The 21,993-nt window shown below is 37.2% G+C and overlaps 1 protein-coding gene across 1 annotated transcript in view; it reads right to left on the reverse strand.

Annotated features, from left to right (window-relative positions):
• Window positions 1-4,873: 4,873 nt before the first annotated feature.
• Window positions 4,874-21,993, reverse strand: part of sim1 (single-minded homolog 1) — a gene marked incomplete at its 5' end in the record, with an annotated part of 48,541 nt that continues 31,421 nt past the window's right edge. Inside the window, 8 exon segments of the mRNA NM_001164926.1 lie at window positions 4,874-6,348; window positions 6,641-6,788; window positions 7,431-7,537; window positions 8,436-8,635; window positions 9,043-9,128; window positions 10,071-10,179; window positions 10,666-10,755; window positions 11,447-11,532. Coding sequence (NP_001158398.1) covers window positions 4,998-6,348; window positions 6,641-6,788; window positions 7,431-7,537; window positions 8,436-8,635; window positions 9,043-9,128; window positions 10,071-10,179; window positions 10,666-10,755; window positions 11,447-11,532 — 2,177 coding nt within the window. The 3' untranslated portion in view covers window positions 4,874-4,997.

Below are 21,993 nucleotides of genomic sequence, written 5' to 3' on the forward strand. Positions count from 1 at the left end.
TTTGAACACCAGAATTTTTTCCGCCAAATTTCAGTATAATATTTTGCACATTTTTCTTTATTCAACTCTAATTTATTTGTTGATTTTGGTTTGAATGGATATAATTGTCCGTTGCCTACAATTCCTAATCAAAATTTTTGAAGGAATAAAAAATAAAATTAAGCACCAGACTATACAGGTTCATTTTGTGATTGGGGACAGACATTGAATCTGGTGTTCAAATGGTTAATGTAAAGCCATCCATGATTGGTTCATAGTTGTGCTAATGATACAACTCCTCTGATTGGACAGAATCAAGTGGTGTACATTAGCCAATCAGGAGGTGGATCAATAATTCAAAAAAATAACTATGAAATAAAAAAAAACATGCAACAGTTTCTGGTGAAATGTTTTTGAATTAATTTTATTGTCCAAATATGACAGTCTTCGCAATAAATACATATAGAATCAAGAAAAAAAAAGCACAATTAAAAGTAAGAACCATAAATACATTGTATTATTAAATTCAGATTGCTGACTAAAATCTTCTCATTACACTTTAACTAAACCAGTCAACATAATGCAGTAACATTTAAAATATTCCCTTAAAAAAAAAATGTTTGACTTTCACATCAACATTTCTGAAATCAATATCTCTAATAAATATTTCACATAAAACTTTGCAAATTAAAATCATTATTTTTCCTTGCATGCTAAAAGTATCAGTATCTGAACATATTACAGTAAAATGTTCTAAAATAAAAAAATATTCATTTATGATGCAAAAGTAAAGCAGCTCTGTCTGGAATCTCGCTAGTTGGAAATGTTGATTAGAAAGTCTGTTGCTTACAGGATGGAATTAAATATCATTTTACATTTGTCATTGCAGAGTCAAATGTGTACCCATAAAAATGGTAGTTAAGTACACTGTGTAAACAATATACATGTGTTGTATTCATCGCATGGGACTCACATCAGACATGCATCCCTTAAGACCTGAGCCCCTCTCTCCAACACAAAAAAAAATAAAAATACAAAACAAATGTATAAGCTGCATGGAACAATGTAGTCATGTCATCTTAAATCATCAAAAAGATTAAGTGTGATTTGTCAAATATAATAACTTTACAATTTAATGTATATTAATGAATGTATGTTTTGTTGTCTTTGAACAAATCGAATTAAGCTTTGTTTGATCCAAAATCAACAACAAAATCTAAAAAACATAATTGTGATATCTTGGCATCAAAAATGTTTTAGTTGATCATGTGTGTTACCATATTTGGAATTAGAATTATTCAAATTAATTCCTTATTTGGCATTTTAATTATGAATATTCAAATTAGTTCCTTATTTGGCATTTAAATTAAGTTGCATCTGAAGAGTTAAATATTGAATCGCCACAATGTGTTACAAGTTCTTCCAATTAGATTTCTTTTTACAAAATTTGGGATTACCTTTTAAATTCAAGTTCACACATTGGTAGCATTCTAGATGAATGAATTGCTTTGAAGCTGATTTTTCTTCTTAGACTATCCAAATCTCTCTGGTTAAACTGAGACAGTTTCCTCCGCAGTTAAGACATGAAACATCACCACTCTTGTGCTGGATGAAAACATTCTCACTGTCACCATAACAACTGTTAATGAGGAGTTGCCGTGGCAACAAGTTTTGACATTTTGACCCTACTACTGTCGAGTGCTCAAATACGCTAAGTATTAACCCGCCATTTGTGTTTGTCGGAGTTGTGTTCAAAAGCAGTCAACGTACCAAATTAGCATTGTTTGTGATGGTTCGAGTGTCCTCATCGGCGCTTAAATCACCAAAGCCGCTTTCTGCAACTAACTCTTTGACGGAATTAGATGTGTCGGAATGTTGTCAATGAAATCACGACTCGGCAATGATTAGAAAGAGATCTAACTCTGAAGTGTCTTTCAATTTCAGTTGAATATTTCTTTTATAGCACTCATCAAATAATGTGAGCAGGCCCATTATTGACGACAGATTTCCTCTAATTAGAAGATGACCTTCCTTCAATACACAATTTAGTTAATATTCGAAAATATTTTTTTTTTTTCGTTTTCACACTGCCATTTTGACTAGAATTGTTAATTGTATTATATTTGCTTACCAATTAAATTCTTCTAGCAGTTTTCAGCAGAAACTTCTTTTATAGTTTTTTATTCTTTACAGTTAAAAGCTTAATTTATTTTGAATTTGTTGGCTGATAAAAATACTCCTTTATACTAGTGGGTAATTGCGTTGCAAGTTATTATTTATTTTTTACTCCAAATTGCTCAGAATTTCAAGAAAAGTTTAGACATGTATTTTTCTTCGTCCATCAAAAGTGTCAGAGTAAAGCAAGCGAAAAAAAGCGTGCAAGCGGGAAAAAAAAAAATCTGAATAATCTAGGCCGAAATAAATATATTCATGTTTCTGGTCACCAAACATTTCTTTTTTTTATTCACGATAAATAGAAATGAGTCTCTACATATGACACTGCATGAGAATTTCATCATCTTGGTTATCATGGCAATGGAAAAATAATAACCCTTTTTAAAATTAACATGGTGGTTATGCCTTTGAACAATTTTGTCTTAAAATTTCACTCTACAAGTCAAAATACAGCAATCTTGTAAAACTATGCCATGTTGTCATTCTATTATACTTGAATGCTTACTTGTTTGATTAGCGATTGTATCATTAAATTTGTAGAAGACAATGTAAATTACTTTATTTTTGTGAGTTGGAAACAAAAAATCTCGAAGGTCTTTAAAAAACAGAAAGACACAATGACTTTCACTGCAGTCCTGGGAAGTCACAGTGGTGGGTTATATGGAGTCACAATGATTTTCACTGGTGTCCTAAGCTGTCAGAGTGACTTTCACTGGGATCCTAGGGAGTCACAGTGACTTTCATTGGAGCCCTAGGTAGTCACAGTGACTTTCAATGGGTCCTAGGGATTCCCAGTGTAATTCACTGGGATCCTAGGAGGTCACTGGCTTTAACCTGGGTCCTCTGAAATCACAGTCACTTTTATTGGGGTCCTAGGGAGTCACAGTGACATTCATGAAATATCTGCAATTTGATAGCAGTAAAAAACCAAACGTTATTTAAGTTAGTTGTGTTGAGCCATTCTCACCTCCAAACACATCTCATAAAACCTGGTGATTTCAACACAACTTTTTTCTCCCTTTTATTGAAAAAAAAAATTGTGATAATGGTCTTTGAAATGATAATTTAATCACCCAGAAGGATGGATTGAAAATAAAGCTGATGTGATATCGACAGATGTAACGAAAAACTGCTATACAAGGGTTGAGGAGAGCGCCTGCTACAAACACACAAGTGCATTTCTAGTTTGCTTCGTAGTACAAAGCAGCACGCTATACAGTCGCATGTTCAAATTATGTTGTTTACACTTGTACATGATCATATCAGTTCAATCTACATAAATACACTATAGAATACATACCGGTACAAACAATTCTCAAGAACACGTCTTACTTGGTGGGATATTTCACTGTCCATATGCTGAATACAAATTTTTTTTTTTTTTTTTTTTTTTTAATTTTGTTACTTTGCTTAAAAATCACAATTTTTTAAATTAATAAATACACTTAAAACAAAGCTGTTGTCATGTGTGCAATCTCTGCAATTCATATATAAACATACCACTATGAATAAATTGGTTACTATGGCAACACATAAAACAAAACTTGTAATCACATACCACTATGAATAACATCATTGGGTATGTCTATTGCAACATTGTATATATTTTTTTTCTTTCTTAAAAAAAAAAAAAAATTACATTTTTGGCACTAATTGTTTATACTCAGATACAGATGAAAGATGGACCAATCAAGATCTTGCTAGGGTGGGGTGGATTCGGTTCGTGGTTTATAAAATTCAAAATAAATGACACGAACAAAGTAGCTTTTAACATAATGAAGAACGAGTTTGCCGTAATCAGTCCCCTTCCAAGTTCAGACATTATTTCCCCCATAAGCTTAATTTTCTGAAATCATTTTACAATTTATCACAGAGCTCCTTCACCTTCATATCTGTACTCATAACCCGCACACCTGTCAATTTATATCCTGATAACCTTAACACTAAAAACCAAACATTCTTCGTTTTTAAGAATCTCTGACAGTGATTAATAAATTCTATATTTGGGCATTTAAACAAGTTATCTCAACCAATGGCAGTGATCCACTCAATTCGCATAATTTAAACTTATAACTGACAGGTGTTAATTTGCATATTCATAATTAAATGACACTTCATTGCATTAATTTTCTGAAAGTTTTCGTTGTTTTTTCACTGCTAACATAGAACGTTTATTTTTCGAATAAATCAATCACTTAGATCACTGAGCGAAGAAAATTTGATGCTAAATGGTATTTATAAGTCTGAGGCAAACCTCATGAATATTCATGTGGCGAATTTGCAGCATTTTTTGCAATTCATGAGAAAAATTGTTTTTCATATAGAAAATAAAATAAATAGTCTCTAAATCTGTCTCTTTGCTGCTAAACAAATGTCTCAGTCTGCCACCTATCTATCTTAAGATGGGACATTTGCCATATAAGGCGTATTTGTACATTGTATTCTACATAATTATGAATATTCAAATGAGTTCTTCATTTAGAATTTTTTGGAACAAAGCCATGTCTACTTGGCAGAATTTCTCATCACTTTTTCATTTGCTTATTAAAAAAAAAAGCAAGTCATTAACAAGACAAATTGAGTAAAAAAAAATTGTTCAATAATTGCTTCGACCTTTGTTTGACTTGACCTTGCAGCAATTGCAGGGTGAAAAAATGGAAATGTGAACTTGTAATACAGGGAGGGGAAGCCTGGCAAGGGACATGAGGTGTTATTATCTTTGCTCTCACTATCAGTCTCTGACAATGCCTACTTTCCCTGCAAAAAATAAACCTAGCTGTCGATACACAAAGCATACACCAAATTAGCACAATTACTCCACATTGTAGGGAATCTATCTCAACTCAATATGCGTATCCATTGGCAACCTGACCCTTGTAGTGTGCAACTCGGTTGCTATAGTGACTGTCCATCAAGTCGTCCATAGTACCGTTACTGAGCATTGTGGGATACGACTTTGTTCGTTGGATTTCCTCAGTGCATTGCACAACGTATCGTTTACTCGTGTCATTGTAATAGTTATACATGGAGTAGTTGGATGGATATTGATTGGCTGTGCTCGCTAAATAGTCTGAGCTGCTGACGCGTTTGGAGTACTCTTTACTATAATCTAGAGCGGTTGGAATATCATTCCCATAATGCAGTGTACTCATATGGTTGAAGTATGCAGATCTGCTATTGTTTGTTTCTGCAGTTCTTTCTGCATTTGTAGTACTTGCACTCGGCGATTGCGTATTGTTTATTTGGTTTCTACTCGTGACCTGAACAGGGCTGGTTTGACTGGTGGACGGCGTGGATGGCGTTTTCGGTGAACTCTGCTGTCCTTGTCTCGAATGAATGTTTTTTCCATCCTCTTCTTTGACTAACTGTTGGGTCGCTTGGATGAGCGTGTCCATTTTGGTACCATCGGCATGCTGTTGGTATCTCTTTGTTTTGTTTTCTGGATCAATATTCACAACTGTCTCAGTCCGCGCTGAGAAAGTGCTCACATCCGGGCTTTGGTGTGTGTGCTGTGAATCCCTGTGATGATGTTGTTGTTGTTGTTGATGCGGACTATGTGTAGAACTCTGAGTCGGCGATATTGCGACTGATGATTGCACATGTGCACTGTTTCTATGAGCAAGTGTGGAGGATTGGCCACAGCATTGAGGTTCAGACATCCTATGCAACAAGGTCTCTGATTGGCTGCTATTATGTGCATGAGCAGCATCATGGTTGCTATGGTAGTACGGATGATGCTGCTGTTGGTCGTCTTCATAATGAGTTCGGTACTGCATACTGTCAGCACTGCAGTGTGCATATGGGTCTGACGTACCATAGTAAGACCCAGTGTAACTATAACCACTATCACCATAGATACCATATGCTGTTGGCAACATTGTTGGTCCATATCTTTCCACTCCCTCCTGATAAGGAATTGTGGGATATCCAGACATCGCAACTGGAACATCGCACGTCGGATACTGCCCATATCCCCTATCTGTCATGTATTCATTCATTAAATGACCTTCGTACATTGCACTCGCTGTTGCTATGGAATACGGAGAAGCTTTCTGTGCACGTGATTTGCATTTGGTTGGACGTATTTTTCCAGCTCGCGATCGCTCACTGCTGCTGTTACTACTATAGGCATTATGAAGAGTGTTCACTTCCAATTGGTCCATGGATAAATAAAGTTCTTTGTCTTCTGAATTTCTGCAAACAAAACGACAGAAAATGCATGATGTAATGAGCTTTCTGTTACTATTCTCCAATCTCTTCTAGCTCGGGAAAATAGTTTAAGCGAATATAAACTTCAATCCTATTGGATGGTTATTGTCCAATCAGGTTACATGTCTCACTAGAGAAATACACATTATTCCTTCAGAAATTTTATTTATATTAATACCAATCCCACATAATTTTAAAAACACTGAACAAATTCACATCAATTAAATAAATTGTAATGATAATTAAGTATGTTTTCTAACAGCAATATCTTACTTACGTGAGAACAGTATTGACGCTTACGATACAATGTGGACGTGATGAACGGCTGTTGTGCACAATGGTGGCTGAGCTCTGCATCCACACCCAGCCTCCTTGTTTGGTAAGAAAGCGAAAATATTTGGTGGTCACCTGTCCCTTTAAAAGTACTGAAGACAATGAAAAAAGTATTATTCAAAACTTGATAAATATATGCCCCTTAATGAAATATATAAGAATGTCTCCTTTCACAAATCTCCCCTCATGAATATTCAAGAATGTGTTTACTAATGAATATTCATGAATGGGTTTACTCATGAATATTCATGAATGTCTTCACTCATGAATATTCATTGTCTCCCCTCATGTATCTCATCATTTATCTCTCCTCTATCTTCACTCAATTATTCAACTACAAAAAAAACTTTGGCTACTAAAAGTTTGAGACTTACATGTATGGTGGGCATATCGTATATGAAGTATATCCATGCCATGCACAAAATGGTATAAAGTTTGAGACTTACATGTATGGTGGGCATATCGTATATGAAGTATATCCATGCCATGCACAAAATGGTATAAAGTTTGAGACTTACATGTATGGTGGGCATATCGTATATGAAGTATATCCATGCCATGCACAAAATGGTATAAAGTTTGAGACTTACATGTATGGTGGGCATATCGTATATGAAGTATATCCATGCCATGCACAAAATGGTATAAAGTTTGAGACTTACATGTATGGTGGGCATATCGTATATGAAGTATATCCATGCCATGCACAAAATGGTATAAAGTTTGAGACTTACATGTATGGTGGGCATATCGTATATGAAGTATATCCATGCCATGCACAAAATGGTATAAAGTTTTCTCTATTAGGTCTTGAGGTTCATAACCAGTTAATGCTGCTACCCTGTGTGTGGAATTAGTTAGACTTCAATATTACAATAATTGGAAGCCCACCAACCCATAACACCCTAAATAAACCATAATAATGTCCTCGCCAACCCATATTAACACTCTCACTATCCCATAATAACACCCCACAAACATATAATAACACTTTCACCCACCCATAACACCCACTAATCCATTGCACTCTCACCAACCCATAACACCTCCACTAACCCATAATGACACCCTTACCAACCCATGACACCCTTACCAACCCATAATAACACCCTCACTAACCCATAACACCTCCATTAACCCATAATAACAACTTCACCATCCCATAATAACACCCTACTAACTCATAATAACACCCCAACTAACCCATAATAACAACTTCACCATCCCATAACACCCCACTAACCCATAATAACACCCCACCAACCCATAACACTTCCACTAACCCATAATGACACCTTTACCAACCCATAATAACACCCTCACTAACCCATAACACCTCCATTAACTATAATAACAACTTCACCATCCCATAATAACACCCTCACTAACCCATAACACCTCCATTAACCCATAACAACTTCACCATCCAATAACACCCCATTAACCCATAACACCCAACCAACCCATAACACCTCCACTAACCCATAATGACACCCTTACCAACCCATAATAACACCCTCACTAACCCATAACACTCCATTAACCCATAATAACAACTTCACCATCCCATATTAACACCCTACTAACCCATAATAACACCCCACTAACCCATAATAACACCCTCACCAACCCATAATAACACCCTAACCAGCCCATAATAACACCTCCACTAACCCATAATAATGCTCTCACCAACCCATAATAACACCCCACTAACCCATGATAACACTACAACTCACCTTGCATCTAGGAATATAAGCTTGAGATCTAAGCTGGCTCGGAACATAAACATATTGCTGTGCATCTTGATTTCTGTGATAGAATTCGGTGGTAAGGAGTGGCCAATAGCGACCAGGCCAATATTTTGATAGCAGCCATCAAATGGTGCAATATCCATTGTATATTGTTTAATTTTTAAGTAACCACTGCAGTGAATCACCTAAAATATGTGCAGAAAATAAATGTCAAATTCTAGTGTCATATTTTATATATATCTATGCATTTTGTATTCAAATAAATATCAAATACAAGCGACTCCAAACTCTAATGGCACTTTGTTCTAAGTAGAACCACGAAGGATACAACGTCTTGAAGAAGCCGGAGTGAAATATCATAAAAACAAGACAAATACTGGAAACCAGGTTAAAAAGGCGATAAAATAGTAGTTGTAGCTGATAAAAATAATAAAAATCCAAGCTAAAAACTACTATTAAAAAACAGCACAACGTTTCGGATGCCAAAGCCTATCATCAGGTGTCTTTTTAACCTGGTTTCCAGTGTTTGTCTTGTTTTTATGATATTCAAATAAAGTATTTACTGTAACTACGCGTGAAAATTGTTGTTTACCTTGTATCCACCACTGGTCAGTCCTGCGTTACGTTTGGCTAATACACATTTCATTCGAAGGAAAAACGATCTTTCAATTTCAAAGTCTGCAGGCAAAAATAAAAAAAAAGGAATATTACATAATCATGAACATTTGAACATAATGTGACGATATAATAATTAAAATGACCTTTTGAAGTCATTATATTTATTATAGTCATCCATATTCATTTAGGCATCAATTTCATCCATGACTATAACAACACACATAATTATTTCATCATTACGAGAGATATTACAGTTATTGATTGATGATTATGCTCAAATGAATGGGAGAAAGTATTGATGTAATATTTCATATTTCTATATCGGTGATTTTCCTCTCAACAGGTCATTATACATAAATTGACCTACTTCCAATACATACAACCTTTAAGTGAATCATTGTATTGCACTACTGATTGGTTTGACAGGTCTGATGATTTCAATTATTTGACCTGTATAATATTTTTGGCCAATTCAGGATATCACCTCAGACAAGCATAATGAACTGCTGCTGCACTGTGTTAAAATGTATCCCATGATACATTTCAAATAAATTGTTTGTTGGAACAAAAGCTGAATGATAACTGTGGGTCTTTAATATGCCCAATAAAACACCAGATTTATTCAAGGGTGTATATTAACAGCCCTATAAAACAGTTCATAGTTTGAGGATATTGCATTATACACCAGGTCATTATTATTTCTGTATTTTGCCCTATATATCAGGTCATTATTTTAGTATATTGTCATATATACCAGGTCATTATTTCAGTATATTGCCATATATACCAGGTCATTATTTCAGTATATTACCATATATACCAGGTCATTATTTCAGTATATTGCCATATATGCCAGGTCATTATTTCAGTATATTGCCATATATACCAGGTCATTATTTCAGTATATTACCATATATACCAGGTCATTATTTCAGTATATTTCCTTACATTAAATCATTATTTCCCTCTATTTGAGATCATTATAGCAGTATATAACCCTACCTGTGATAACATGAGTATGATATTGTTGATGTACTGTTAAAAGCGCTGTCATCTCATCGTGATCGGCTGGGTGTATGTACTCATAAATGCTATTGCCTGTCAACTCAACCTGAGAACGAGAACAGAAAGAATGTTGAACTTGAATTACTCAAACAGTAGGTATCCCTGTCAACTATCTCTCTCTCTCTCACCCCTATCTATAATGGTACAGTCCACTATTATTCACTCTATCACCAGCACAATGGTGACTTGAATTCCGGTTATTTGCTGTGGCAATCATAGCATACGTTTGTAGGAGATACATATTGTGCTGATGGTGTGAAGGTTAAAATGTTTTTTGAAAAAAAAGTGTTGGATCATTGATTCAATAATTAGCATTATCTATAAAATTATGCAAAGCATTATGCAAATGTTATACTGGTATGGAGCCTCACTACTGATTAGCCACTGAATTTTATAACAATGATTCCACCATGGGCTCACCAATCACAATTACATAGGGATAGCCCCACATGAAATAAAACAGTCTCTGATAGAGAATACTCCCCCCTATTAGACTAGTCTCTTTATTTCGTTCCATATACATATGGCTTACCTGTGATAGCCCCAAATGAACCGAGGCAGTTTCTGATATGTAAATAATTTTTCCATCTGGTGCTATGACAAAAATAAAACCATCCAGTGTCTGCAATAAATAAAATATGTTGAACATATATGTTGTTGAAATTATCCATTACAATCCTTTTGGTATCAACTCCCAGAAAGCAGAAAACCGTTGGGTGCCCACTATGATAAACCCACGAATGTATTGAATTTGAGAATAATTGTGTATGAATTAAGTGAGTACTGGTGCCCACTGTTATGAAGTACTGGGTATGGAGCCCAATATATGTAAACCCGAGAACTCCCGTGTTATGAAGTGCTGGGTATGAAACCAGTGAGATATGAACCCAAGAAATCTCTGGGTTATGAAGTACTGGGTATGAAACCCATGAGATATGCACCCAAATAATTTCTGGGTTGTGAAGTATGGAGCCCAATATATGTAAACCCGAGAACTACTGTGTTATGAAGTGCTGGGTATGAAACCGATGAGATGTGAACAAAGAACTCTGGGTTGTGAAGTACTGGGTATGAAACCCATGAGGTATGCACCCAAGTAATTTCTGAGTTGTGAAGTATGGAACCCAAGATATGTAAACCCGAAAACTCCCGTGTTGTGAAGTACCGGGTATGAAACCCATGAGATATGAACCCAAGAACCCCCGCATTGTGATGTACTGAAATCACTGAATTTGCTAGAGGTTTTAATCTGCAATATGCTTGCTATTTTTTTTTATTCAGTTTTGAGTAGCATCGTAGTTTGAAATATTTACCTGAAGGAGATGTGATCCGAGTTCTTTGACGAGGGTGTCGTAGGAATTCCGTGGACGAGGATTATGTCCCCACGAATCACCAAGACCTGAAATATATAAAGACGTAGATGTTAATATTTGATTACAATGTATCGAGTCTATGACTGCGTGTCTATATAAAATAGAATTAAAATTATTAGGGGGCCCTCTCACGGACATAGTGAGAAATTAGCCCCGATTGAATGCAGCTGAACTACGTGGGACGGAGGACTGTGCTGACCCCGGAGTAGTACGGCCACATCATACACGATAGTTGCCATGGTAACTTTAATCTTGCTGCACGGTATATCAATTAGCTGGTGGCATCATTTACGGAGTCTAACAAATTAATTCTGACACTTTCTGTGTCATCGTCATTAAATCCTGGGAAATGAGCTGCCATAAAAACGTACTGCTAACACTTGAAGAAATATCTGAATCAATTGATGACTTCCAGACTGGTGGTCTAAACACGACGATTCCATTTGTAAAATGGGGGGTATACATCATTAAATCAGAGAGACATGTTTGGGATACGTTTGTTTTTACGATATGGGAAAATGTGCAACAGTTGTGAAAACGGGTACTACCAGAAATGCGTGATTTCAGATAAAAATGCGTGTTTTCGTGGCGATGTGGCATTGGTAATTACCAATTATATGTGGTTCCTTCTTGTTAACAATGATGTACCAGTATATTTACTAAAACTAAGGGAACTTGCGAGCATGGCGTCTGAAGGCGACGTAGAACCCATGAATACATTGAAACCTGTCCAGCAGTAGACTATAAACATTGAACAACTTGTGAACAAACTAAAACATGAAAGTAGTAGTAGAAAAAAGAGACTACATCATCCACAACTGGAAATTTAAATGAGTACAAAATATACTATTATTCTGAGCAGTTTAGTTATTTTGTTTTAAATTACTTTAAAATGTGTTCATTTTTCATCTAGAAACTACTCTATTGGTTTGTGTATTATGCTTGAAGAATTTACATGTTGTTCTTAGTAACGTGTACCGGTTTGGATGAAAAAACAAAACGAAAAATAAAATAAACTCTAGTGTTATCGTTTCTAAAGGCCGTGTATTGTCTGTCTGCAACGCGGTGTGTAGGTTCCGTAATCCAGTATGTGACGCGGCGCGTACCCCCTGAATGGGGCTGATGCGGTCGTCCGAACCGGACCGGCTTGCGCTACTACTATAGTATTTACTGTTTTAAGCCAAGATTAGTAGCAACTGTGAGAATATTAGGCGCTAAATCGCACCAATCTGCGACCATCGTTGCCGCCACCACAATTCTCACAAGCAGCCAGCCACCGGGAAACGAGTTGTCGGCGGAGTAGGTAGCCATGGCACCCCGATCTGTTGTCAAGGCAGTTGCAGAAAAGCGCGAAACATTTGCGTGAAATCTGGCAAATCTTGTATAAAACGACTCTAATACGGTTTTAATTACCGACCTTATGAGCAGTCACGCCCAATTGATAGTTTTTTTTATATAGAGTAGTCTAATTATCCATTGCACATTACAGAACTAAACATATCTCATGGGGCCCTAAATTGTTGTGTATCCAATTCTATTCATGTTATCTAACGAACCCAGCTAATGGTCCAACGCCAGTGTCACGTTTGCGTCCATACTCGTTTCCATACTTGTGTGCTCAGATGTGACTATCTATTTTATCTTGTCCTCATGCATACACACGCGCCCTTACTTTGCCATGAAAACAAAACCGGTTTCAAATATTCGAGTCGGGAGAGATTAACTTTCAATGCCGAAACCGTTGTTTCGCTTATTTGTCGGTTCGTTTTCAAGCCGCACTAAAATGAAACTAATTTTGAACAGAAAGTAGTTTAAATGAGAAATTACACACAACAAAAATGGAAATTATTTTTAAATAGTCGCAACATTGTTTTTTCCGGTTTCTCGTTCTCATGCATGGAAATGCCAAATATCGTGACGTAATTTTAAACTATAAATGTCTTTCATGTGTCCATATAAATCAGTCAGAAACGATTTGCGGGGTAATAGATTGCTGCGATAAAATATTAATTAGCGAGTCTCAGCAGGAATGTGTCTGTTCTCAGAGGTGAACTGCTACTATGGTGGCATCGTTATTTGATAAAAAAAAAAAAACATTTTTTTTTTCGGGAAAAAACATATATTATTTATGTCGTGTCATAGAAAGTGGTTGAAAATGGACGAAAAATTACAAAATCGATCTTTGGTTTAACAATTTAATGGCAACAATGCTTACAGATAATAAAAGTGTACCTACAGCTGCGAAACTAATGTGACCTACTGAGTTGTCGCAGTAGGATGCGAAGTATTCGAAATCCTTCGTGAATGATACCAACATCTGTGTCAGGAATTTTACGCTGATGAGCGCGAGGACAGTGTTGTCCATTTCACTCACTGCATTCAAAATGTGTCTTTGTCAACTGTCGTTTTCTGACAGGGGTTTGTGTGTGGTATGTTTTTATACTTTTGGGACCGGAAAAAATGGGATCCCGCGTAATTTATTGGATATTGCTAAATACTGCGCTCGTATTTGCAACCGAAGAATTGTATTTTTAATTTAGAATTGTCAATCTCCGGTCAAACTAGCATTAATGCCCAGGATACATTTTATTCGATCGCGTGAAATCTCAAACAAAGCACTGCATTACATTTCAGAAATTCTTAAACTGTGAAAATAATCAACCGAAGAAAAGAAACGAAAGAAAAAATATTTCATTTATTATATTTGTAAACGCCGCCACGCTAGCTTTGGTTCCTATTTTTTAATGGAAACCCAAACGACATTATTATAAGCCGCCCGCACTATTTCGAAACTGTCCCGCAACCTGTGCCACTTTGGGCGTGCTAAACCACTGTATTCACACGATTTTACTTTAAGAATGAGGATTAGATGATTTCAACCCGACGACCTCCGGATTAGTACCAACTGCGGTGTTTCGTACACCCCTATCACCCGCACCATCGACACAAAATTATATGATATCACTGAAAGCAATGGCGTAGTGCAGTAAACAATAACCATTCAAAATATTTAAAAAAATACAATAGTGTGTTATTTCGACACACCCTGAACAAGATTACACAAATGCGATGGATAAAAAACTATGTATACTAAATTCATCTTTCTCGTTCAATATTTGTTTTATAGTTTCAATGTGTGTATTCCTGTATAACCAATGCGTGCCACCATTCCATTATTTCACAACCTGTGAATTGGTCGGCCATTTTGCTGTACTCACTGTACGTCTATGACTGGCAGATACGTCCAGATCGGAGGTTATATATAGCACGCCTGTAGCAAGGGCAGGAGCAATATAACCATATTAACGTGCGTATCGGTTACAAGTTGCTTACACTACCTCCGTTATCTTATCGCCTTGATCTAAACGAGACGTTTATAGTAATTTTAACACTTCTACACAGTCCCCTGGGGTCAGATATCAACAGTACATCTCTCAAGCTCGGATCGGTTAACCTGACAGGCTCTGGATCCTATGCGTGTTTTGCATGATGTACGGCTCGTAACTACTCGTCCGTTTCCGACTGGTCATACGTCGGACTGGACGCAAAACGTGGAATATTATCCCTGCCAGTGGACTGCGATCTACAGTAAATAAAATATTTCGTATGGACTAATGGTTGGTGTTCTACATGTCAAAAAACAACAAGACATTTTAAGTTTCAAAAATAGAAAAATTATCACGTCAGTGTTGCTCCAATTGTGACTGAATCCTTTGTAAGCTACGTAGTTTAGCTCTTTTTCACTAACATTGTTGCAATCGTGAACGATTGACAATGGACGGTTTAACTGCATATTCAAAGTCATTTGGAAGTTGAAACCAACAATGTCCCAAATGCAATGTCAGCCAGATAATGGGAGTAAAAATATATTACCATCCATGATATAAGTATTAATTATTATATGATTTTTTTAACGCGTCGGTACGTGTGGAGTTATGTACCACATCACAGTGTTGAAACCGAGTCAAAATCGTAAATCATAAAGTAATCAATACATGCTTTAGATAAATATCACATTGCGGTGATGGTGTGAAAAGGTGTTTGTAAACAGCGGTTATTTACATTAAATATGTAGGAAATACATCGTTTACTTTGCATACTATGTGTGACGTGCGGAAGCAATGCCTGGTGGGTATCAGGGACTGGTAACGTAGGTGAGAAGAAATCTGCTGGAAAAATAAACAGCCTGCTTGTAATACGGGTGTTTGACTGAAATATACGAGGTCGGGCGAATGCAGCGAACATGGAATGCGTATATGTTTGCATACATACATACATATTGACTACCGTGACGAAGCGATATGATTCCTTGTTCTGCGATTCTCCTTTCCATCCCGCACTTTTACCCCTCCAAAAAAAAAAACATGTTTCAGTTGTAATTTTACGTTCTTCATCAAAACGAAATTTATCACCGTATTGATGGCATGGTTCTCTGTTTTTAAAACAAAAAAATGTCAGCAATTTCTGATTTTTTATTCTTTTGTGATCCCGGGATACTTGGTTAACATATGTTATAAAGGGGAATCCAGTTACACACCCCACGTGTTTCCCAGCGGCCCTTGAATCGAGCCGATCGCTTTAATTAGTCTGAAATGTTAAGGTGTCCAATGGCACCGGGAATGAGTAGATTTACATTCAGCGCGAGCAGCGGCGAATTCTCCGCGACGAATTCTCCGAATTTCGCAGGAAAGCAACAGCCGAATAGAATTACTCTCTGACTAGTAATCAAAATTAATACTCAGTATGGCGAAATTAACATAGTATTCTATTCCCCCCCCAAATACGGCGAATGTTAAATCTTGTTCAAGGTAGATATTCTAGAACAAGACAATATGAGGCACGTCTATGATCGTGTCCAGTCTTCAAAACATCTGTTTTTGTTTTTTTGTTTTTTCGAAAAGTGATAAGCCGTTGCAACCACTCGAACGTAAATTCGATACCCGCTTTCTTGTTTGTCACATTCATTGAAGTACATGAGGGCGAGAGGGCATCATAGGTTTATACCCCACCCTCCTCCGTCTTCTCCCGATCAGTACTGAGGTGTTAAACAAATGTGGGAAAAATGAGGTTAACATACGAATGTTATTGTCATTGTGATAGTTGTACTGATAGTTGTTGTTGCTGCTGTTGTTGCTGCTGCTGTTGTTGTTTTTGTTGTTGTTGTTGTTGTTATTGTTGTTGTTAAAACAAAACAATACATATTGTTGATGTTGCATATTTATAACCATGTTTCAAGTGACCGAAATGAATCACAGGTAGGTAAAAGACGTTGAACGTCACCTTTCACCTGTTTTTCCACCAAAAAAAATCAGAAAGAAAACACAGCAAGTCATCGAATCGTGTTTTTGCATTAGCTACTATCATTACCTTAAAAAGAGACGATAAACTGCGCAGATTTCACTTCAATCCCTACTTCGCAGACGATCATTTTCGTTTGTTTGATGTTTTCTCCTTTTTGGTCACGTCGTTCCACTAGTCTAAGAATAGTATATTTCATATTAAATGCACGATACGAACACGCTTTGTTCTGCATGATCGTCCGATTATGCGGCAGCACTTCACAAACAAGAAAGACAATCCCCGTGTTCAAGTCGCGCAGATAACGTTCACCATTTGGAATAAACAACTAGTAATTGATATTCACATGATGTGACTACCTCAACAAATAATACGGTTTAATCGCTCTTGATCTCCCTCTTTTTTCTCCTGTAAACTTAATTCCATTCCGCGTCTCAGTTGAGTGACGTCTGAAATGCGACAACACTCGGAATACTTCTTGGCTAAATTGTCCTTTAAATGAACCAGTCACAGTGACACTCACAGATTACAAAACCTTTGTCGTACATTTCAAAATAAAGAAAAACAATGTGAGTTTTTCATGTCGTTTTTTTTTTTAATTTGGTTTTAAAATTATGTTTACGGAGGTCTTTGGTGTCACCTATCGAATATGTCGGCACTAACAAAGAGTGGCTTGATTTGGTGAACGTCTTGAAAGGATTACTGGGTTCTACTGTTATCACTATACGTATCATGTAACAACTGCCCATCAAAGACGAACTCATATACAATGAACAGTGGACATTGGCCAGTAATTTGGCCAATTGGCCCGAACTCTCGAATTTTTCACGAAACAATGCTTACAGTGAAAAATTAGAACTATCGCAATTGGATTCTTCTATTTTTGCTTGTCCCTACTTAACATCGGAAGAGGCCGTCGTCTTTGATCAGAAAGGGTGGGACAATCAACCGAACACGTTGAGGTGAGACCCGTTCCGGTTGCCGCAACCAACCAATTTTGTACTTGTAGAATAAAAAGCATTTAAAGTGGCGAGGACATGCTTATAATGACAATACCTATGTTGATACCACGATGCGAGAAGTGTGCGTATAAATATCAGGTGACTGCCCTGTCATTACGTTTACGTTCACCATCTAAATGACTAAGTTTTTAAAACCCCGATTTTCAAACTTATTTTTTTTTCCGTTTTCAATGCTCCGCTGATTTACTCAGTCAGTCATCGCGGTACACGCATATAAATCAGGTACAAAGTGGACTTACTATTGATCAGTACGGCGCAGGAGTGTTAAAGTGTAAACCGGTCTGTGTAACCGATAGCCTTACCCCGCCAAGCCGCTTTCAATACCGTGGCCAATTCACATCGACACAGATGGCCGCCAAGCAAAACGAACCGAGACAGAGGAGAACGAACATACTTATTGCCACTCTTTATACACTGGACCAACTTGAGAGACCAACACGAGTGAACTAAAACTACTGAAGAAGAAAAGAACGTCCGACAAGTATTTGAATCTCGGGAAGTTTCCTTCTTAGTACTGTACGCATAATCTCGTGAAGATAACTTCTTCAACTTGGAATTGGACGTTTACTTGTCATGTGACACTTTGGAGAAAAGAATAAACAAACAAACAAATCCCACGACAAATAAACATCAAAAAGCGTTTAATCGCAAGGTAACAAATTAGGTCCATGTACCGATGAATATGAGCGCGTACATATGGAAGCTATCTGTCACTGAGACACCATTGATTTACAAACATTTCCACGGCATTGTATTTCATAGACAAGCGCGCCAATTACGGGGACGACCACCTAGCAGACGATAATAACAGTCGAAGAAATCCATTTTTATTCTTATAAAGTGCATTGAAATTAAAATTTCAGCTATAAAACAAATTCCGCTGTAAAATATTCACGAGATATTACGGAAGACATAGTACGTACAATTTGACTGGCAGAGGCTCGAAGTCAAACTGGGAATTGGGGTCTCTCTCGAGTAGATCGTTACTATTTAAACTGTATATCTGTCGTTTTTCTGAAATGTTTGCCGGCTATTTCGGCATTAAGAAATGTACACAACGCTAAAAGAAATGCAAACGTTGGGTCTTAGCACTGCTGAACTTAGAAGACTCCGAAAGCCAGCTGGGAAAGAACACAGCGGTGCCTACCAGAAACCACTATGTTTGGCCGATTTTGACTCAAAGTGTTTGCTTTTCGTCTTTGACGTGAAACTGACACCAATGAAAGGCTCGCCCTTTTACTTACCGCCGATTTCACAGCTATACAACACATCAGATTTCATTAAAGAAAAGTCAATATTGATTACTCTGAATGAAAAAACTTCGGGTCATCGTCGGTCGGACGAAAAAGTCGGACCCGCCATTACAGCTATATTGTACATGGCGCGTTGAATATTGAATACATAACACGGAGTCTCCAAGCTGAGTGAAATCATTACATATCGTCTACTTGAGTGAGTTTCCTTCAAATATTATCGCAAAGGATCTTGTTGCAGAGAGAAATTAACCTCAAGTGACCTGGATAATTGAGAGTGGGAAATTGTTTCCTTGGCGGAATTAGCCGACAAGGCCGCGAAGTAAACGGAGAGGGCCAGTTCTGAATGGGGATGGGGAAAGCTTTGACGCGCCCGCTGAGCGACACAAGCTCGCGCCGCTTCTGATGTTTTCAAAAAAGCGGCGATTGAAATTAAACGCTGGTCCAATGATAGGATAATTATCCCATCGTTTTGCTAGAATTTGAACTTAAATAACAACTAGAGATGGTTGTGTAAATTGCTCCAGACTATACCATGCACGCCCGTACTAATGTCGGTTCAATTTAATTTGCTGCAACAATTCCCGCAGAGGTCCCGTATGTACAGTCATGCATTCTTCAGATGCTGGCATCAGTTTGTTCTAACAGTTTCCGTGGCATTGCCAACCAGAAATTGGTAGAGACAGTAAACCGATATTAACAAGTGCTTCTCCGGTAGCCTTTAATTCGCAGGTTAAGTTAACATTATTAACTAATGATGATAATCGTTAACCGGTCAGAACTAATTTATACCAGCTCGAAATGGTATCATCATTACACCCAGTTTGCTACTAGCAGCATTAAACTATACCAAACTGGGCCTGTAAGCCGCGAATTGAAAAATTCAACACGTCACACCGACAAACTTGTTTTCTGGCAGGGCATCATGGATCAGTACTACCGTTCAATAAAGAATAATGTGAAAATATCCCTCCCGCAACGCCACACCCACAACTACAACCCCGTGGACAACAAAACGCCATTACCCCTGCTAACAAGGTCTGTTGGATTTCATCGTATGAAAAATACCTGATTGTATGATAGCTAGGCTGAAAATAAGAGAACGGCTAGTTTTACCAAAGTGTCTAAAAATGTGAATATCTCCCCGGTCAGACTACGTGGTCTGAGAATAATATGAATCTGGTGACATTTTCGCTGAAATCTTAACCACTCTGTCAGAATCGCCAGAATTTCTACTACATGATTGGCTATATGAGCACACGTGATGTTATGCTCGCAATATTTGCATATTTTTCCTGTCTAAACTATATCTATGTCTGCCAATGACGATCTGACGGAAAAAAAGTAGCGTCAAGCTGTTGTAGTAATAACTTTTTTTGTCGATTTTTGAATTGGATTCTCGTTTTTTCTTTCAGAAATAAATAAGTCGACTAAATATTTGATTTTATTTCGTCTTATAGGCTTCTCGGTACACCACATGATCAGCAAGAGGGTGAAACATCGAAATATAAGGGGGAATTGTTATTCCAATTCTTAGAAAGGATGTACTGTCGTCTGCATGTATCTATTGTTTGCGTCCACTTTTCAATCAAGTGCAGTGCGAATAATAAGAATTTTGTACTTTATTCCTTGTAATCGTTTGGGTTGTCCCTGGCAAGTCAATTTTCGCCCAGACAGCTGTATCGGTATTAACCGGTTGGATTACACAAATCCGCTTCGCTGTAAGCTCTTCAATCTATTCCGCGAATCTGGGAAGACTTACTCTGGGTTCAATTGACAGAGAGATGTTTTTACTTTCACTGGCTGGTTATAAATTCCTCGTGCATTTCACAAAACCGTCGACACTAACTATCCCTAAATTACTCCCGTTTCTGCTTCACCTGATGTAGAACCTATTTACAGTAGTCACTACGGCAAAACATGGCGACTGTCACTACGTTTGTTACCTATCGTGTTGATCACGACATTACCCACAACTTGAATCCCTCGGAACCACCCAAGCATCTGTGAACATCTGTGACGGTGCAACCTATTTGCTGTTCGGGAAATAAAATACCAAAAAAAAAAAAAAAAATGCCCAAACGTATTTTCTGACTTTTTAACTATATTTTCTAACTGAAACCCTCTGAAAGTCACATGATAAATGTACCGCTTGCCTCTTCCCCCATGTTGATGTTATTTTATCTGGGGCTCAATATACCGTCTACAGTGGTGACGTCAAAAGACCAAAATGAATAAATATCTAATTATATGAAGAAAGAAAGTTACAACAAAACAGGATAAGAATAAGTATTATTGATATAATTGCAATATAGAAAACCATGGCTAGTGAGAACAAACTTTTGACAGCTCCAAATTACCGTCCCTGACAATTCTAACTGTATACGTAACGTCAAAGAGAACACGCACTAGCAGAATTAGGAAAGACGCTTGGGAAATCCAATGAATTTAAGCTTTGTTGGGGCAGATAAGCTGTTCATTTGACAGTTTTAATTTCGACAACTAATATACGGGGTATAAATTGATTATCACTGGTCCGATGTTCGATTGGTTTGTGGTGTTCAGTTTCACTTGCCTTGCTAGACACTATTCTATGTATGCTTTGCTATACCATATACATCGGTGCCGCAAAGAATTCCCGGTGCCGTAAAACAAAAATCCCTTTTTTGCGACGTCACGGGGCAGTCTGAACTATATGGAGACAGCGTTTCGTGCCTCTCCCGTTGGATTTGAGTGTCAACTTTGCGTTAACACACTGTATTATGGGTATTCATAAGTCCAAATGTCACTGTCAATTTAATAAATCTTCTTAATAACCCCCCCCCCATTCGCGCATTTTCCGACCCTTTCGTCCTACTTCTAATTCGTACTCACTCTGGTGTCATCTACTCTGTAATTTAAAATCGCCGCCAAA

This window comes from Saccoglossus kowalevskii, chromosome 11 (assembly GCF_978046115.1).
Source record: "Saccoglossus kowalevskii chromosome 11, keSacKowa6.1, whole genome shotgun sequence".
Taxonomy (NCBI): Eukaryota; Metazoa; Hemichordata; class Enteropneusta; family Harrimaniidae; genus Saccoglossus; species Saccoglossus kowalevskii.